The sequence below is a fragment of the Coenobita brevimanus genome, chromosome 32, assembly GCF_032717465.1.
Source record: "Coenobita brevimanus isolate Jiangsu-jjx chromosome 32, ASM3271746v2, whole genome shotgun sequence".
In the NCBI taxonomy this organism is placed as follows: Eukaryota; Metazoa; Arthropoda; class Malacostraca; order Decapoda; family Coenobitidae; genus Coenobita; species Coenobita brevimanus.
This window is the reverse complement of record NC_136985.1, coordinates 15527546-15530363: the sequence shown is the minus strand read 5'-3', so window position 1 is coordinate 15530363 and position 2818 is coordinate 15527546. Positions and strand designations below refer to the sequence as shown.

General features: G+C 48.7%; 1 protein-coding gene across 1 annotated transcript; it reads right to left on the bottom strand.

The window, feature by feature from the left end:
* Nucleotides 1-587: 587 nt before the first annotated feature.
* LOC145395598 (uncharacterized) lies at nt 588-1247 on the bottom strand. Its single transcript, XM_080269169.1, has one exon. It carries the CDS (start codon nt 1245-1247, stop codon nt 588-590), a length of 660 nt encoding a protein of 219 aa, XP_080125295.1.
* Nucleotides 1248-2818: the final 1571 nt, after the last annotated feature.

Genomic DNA, 2818 nt, shown 5'->3' with positions numbered 1-2818 from the left:
GATAGAGTTAGACTGGGCTAGGTGACACACACACACACACACACACACATACACACACACACACAAGTGGAATGTAATGTGGACAAATGTCATGTAATTAAGTTTGGTAAAAGTGAGAAAAGACCAGATTGGGACTATAAGTTAGGAAGTTCAACCCTACACTCATCAGAAAGGGAAAATGATTTAGGAGTGATTATCAGTAACAGACTATCTCCAGCTGACCACATCAGTAAGAAGGTAGGTAACATGTATACACTGCTTGCTAATATGGGGATAGCGTTCACATATATAAATAAAGACATGCTGAGAAAGATAATAACATCGTTCATCAGACCAACCCTGGAGTATGCAACAGTAGTCTGGAATCATCATCTCAAAAAACACATCTGTACCTGTACCTGTACCTATCCCATGACGTCTTGTTGATGTCATTGGGGCACCAGTGAAGACCTGAGCACTTCCCTGCATCCGTCCCTGTCCTTCACCGCTCTCTGGGACTCCGCGAACCTCATTCCTGTCCATGCTTGGATGTTGTCTTCCCATCTCTTCCTCTGTTCCCCTCTTCTCCGTCTTCCTCTCACTATTCCTTATAGGATGTTTTGTGCGAGGCCTCTTGATCGAGATACTTGACCATACCATTTAAGCTTCCGCTTTTTAACAATTGTGAGAAGGTCATCATGAGGTCCTATTACATTTTCTACCATCCGGCGGATTTCCTCGTTAGTCACATGGTCTGTGTAATGAATGCCTGGGACTTTCCTGTAGCATCGCATTTCTGTTGCCAGAATTTTTCGTTGCAACTCTGCTGTAAGTGTCCACGCTTCACAGGCATATAGGAACACAGATAAGACGAGAGACCGCAGCAGGTGTACCTTGTGGTGCAACCCGATATTTCTGTCCTTCCAGATGGTTCTGAGTCTCGCAAGATTAGATGTTGTTTGTGCAATCCTTGCCACTATCTTAGACTTTGAACCTTCGTCTGCTATGATGGAGACCAGACACTTAAAAGTCTTCAATGTTTCTAAGGTTTTTCCATTGATTCTGATATCTGAGGTGATGCCCTGGGTGTTGTTGGTCTTGATATTAGTTTTTTCGTCACCGATTTCCATACCGAATGCAGCGGCTGCTTCATCAAGACGTCTAACGAGATTAAACCAGGTCCTCCTCACTGCCTGCCAGTCAGTCGATATCGTCCGCAAAACGGAGATTGGTGATGGTTCTTCCTCCGACTGAAACTGTGCCTGCATGCTCTTCTAAGGCGTCCTGCATTATTCTCTCTAGCAAGATGTTCGGGAGAGTAGGTGATGAGACATCCTTGTCGTACTCCAACAGTGGTGTGGAACCATTCGCCTTTTTGGCCTCTCAGGAAGACAGCACTTGTGGCCTTGTCATACAGCTGTTTGCCCACTTCAACAAGCTTGGCGTTGATGCTGTACTTTTCATGGTTGACCAGAATGCGGCGTGCCATACCCAGTCGAAGGCCTTTTAAAGTCTACAAAGACATGGCAAAGGTCTTGCTGATGCTGTAGATATTTTTCACAGATGATTCTCAAGTTGAATGTCTGTTCGACAGTGCTCCTCCCCGCTCGGAAGCCTGTTTGTTCCTCGGCAATAATGGTTTCTGCTTCAGGCTTCAATCTGTTCAGTAAGATTTTCAGCATAACTTTGCTTGGGTGGCTAATCAGGCTGATGGTGCGATAGTTCTGGCACAGCTGTAGGTTTCCTTTCTTGGGCAAAGTAATGATAAGTGATTGGGTCCATGGAGTAGGCCATATACCAGTGCTGGGTCCATGATGTAGGCCATATACCAGTGCTGGGTCCATGGTGTAGGCCATATACCAGTGCTGGGTCCATGGTGTAGGCCATATACCAGTGCTGGGTCCATGGAGTAGGCCATATACCAGTGCTGGGTCCATGGTGTAGGCCATATACCAGTGCTGGGTCCATGAAGTAGGCCATATACCAGTGCTGGGTCCATGGAGTAGGCCATATACCAGTGCTGGGTCCATGATGTAGGCCATATACCAGTGCTGGGTCCATGGTGTAGGCCATATACCAGTGCTGGGTCCATGGTGTAGGCCATATACCAGTGCTGGGTCCATGGAGTAGGCCATGTACCAGTGCTGGGTCCATGGAGTAGGCCATATACCAGTGCTGGGTCCATGGTGTAGGCCATATACCAGTGCTGGGTCCATGGAGTAGGCCATATACCAGTGCTGGGTCCATGGTGTAGGCCATATACCAGTGCTGGGTCCATGGAGTAGGCCATATACCAGTGCTGGGTCCATGGAGTAGGCCATATACCAGTGCTGGGTCCATGGAGTAGGCCATATACCAGTGCTGGGTCCATGGTGTAGGCCATATACCAGTGCTGGGTCCATGGTGTAGGCCATATACCAGTGCTGGGTCCATGGAGTAGGCCATATACCAGTGCTGGGTCCATGGAGTAGGCCATATACCAGTGCTGGGTCCATGGTGTAGGCCATATACCAGTGCTGGGTCGTTGGTGTAGGCCATATACCAGTGCTGGGTCCATGGAGTAGGCCATATACCAGTGCTGGGCCCATGGAGTAGGCCATATACCAGTGCTGGGTCCATGGAGTAGGCCATATACCAGTGCTGGGTCCATGGAGTAGGCCATATACCAGTGCTGGGTCCATGGTGTAGGCCATATACCAATGCTGGGTCCATGGTGTAGGCCATATACCAGTGCTGGGTCCATGGTGTAGGACATATACCAGTGCTGGGTCCATGGAGTAGGCCATATACCAGTGCTGGGTCCATGGTGTAGGCCATATACCAGTGCTGGGTCCATGGA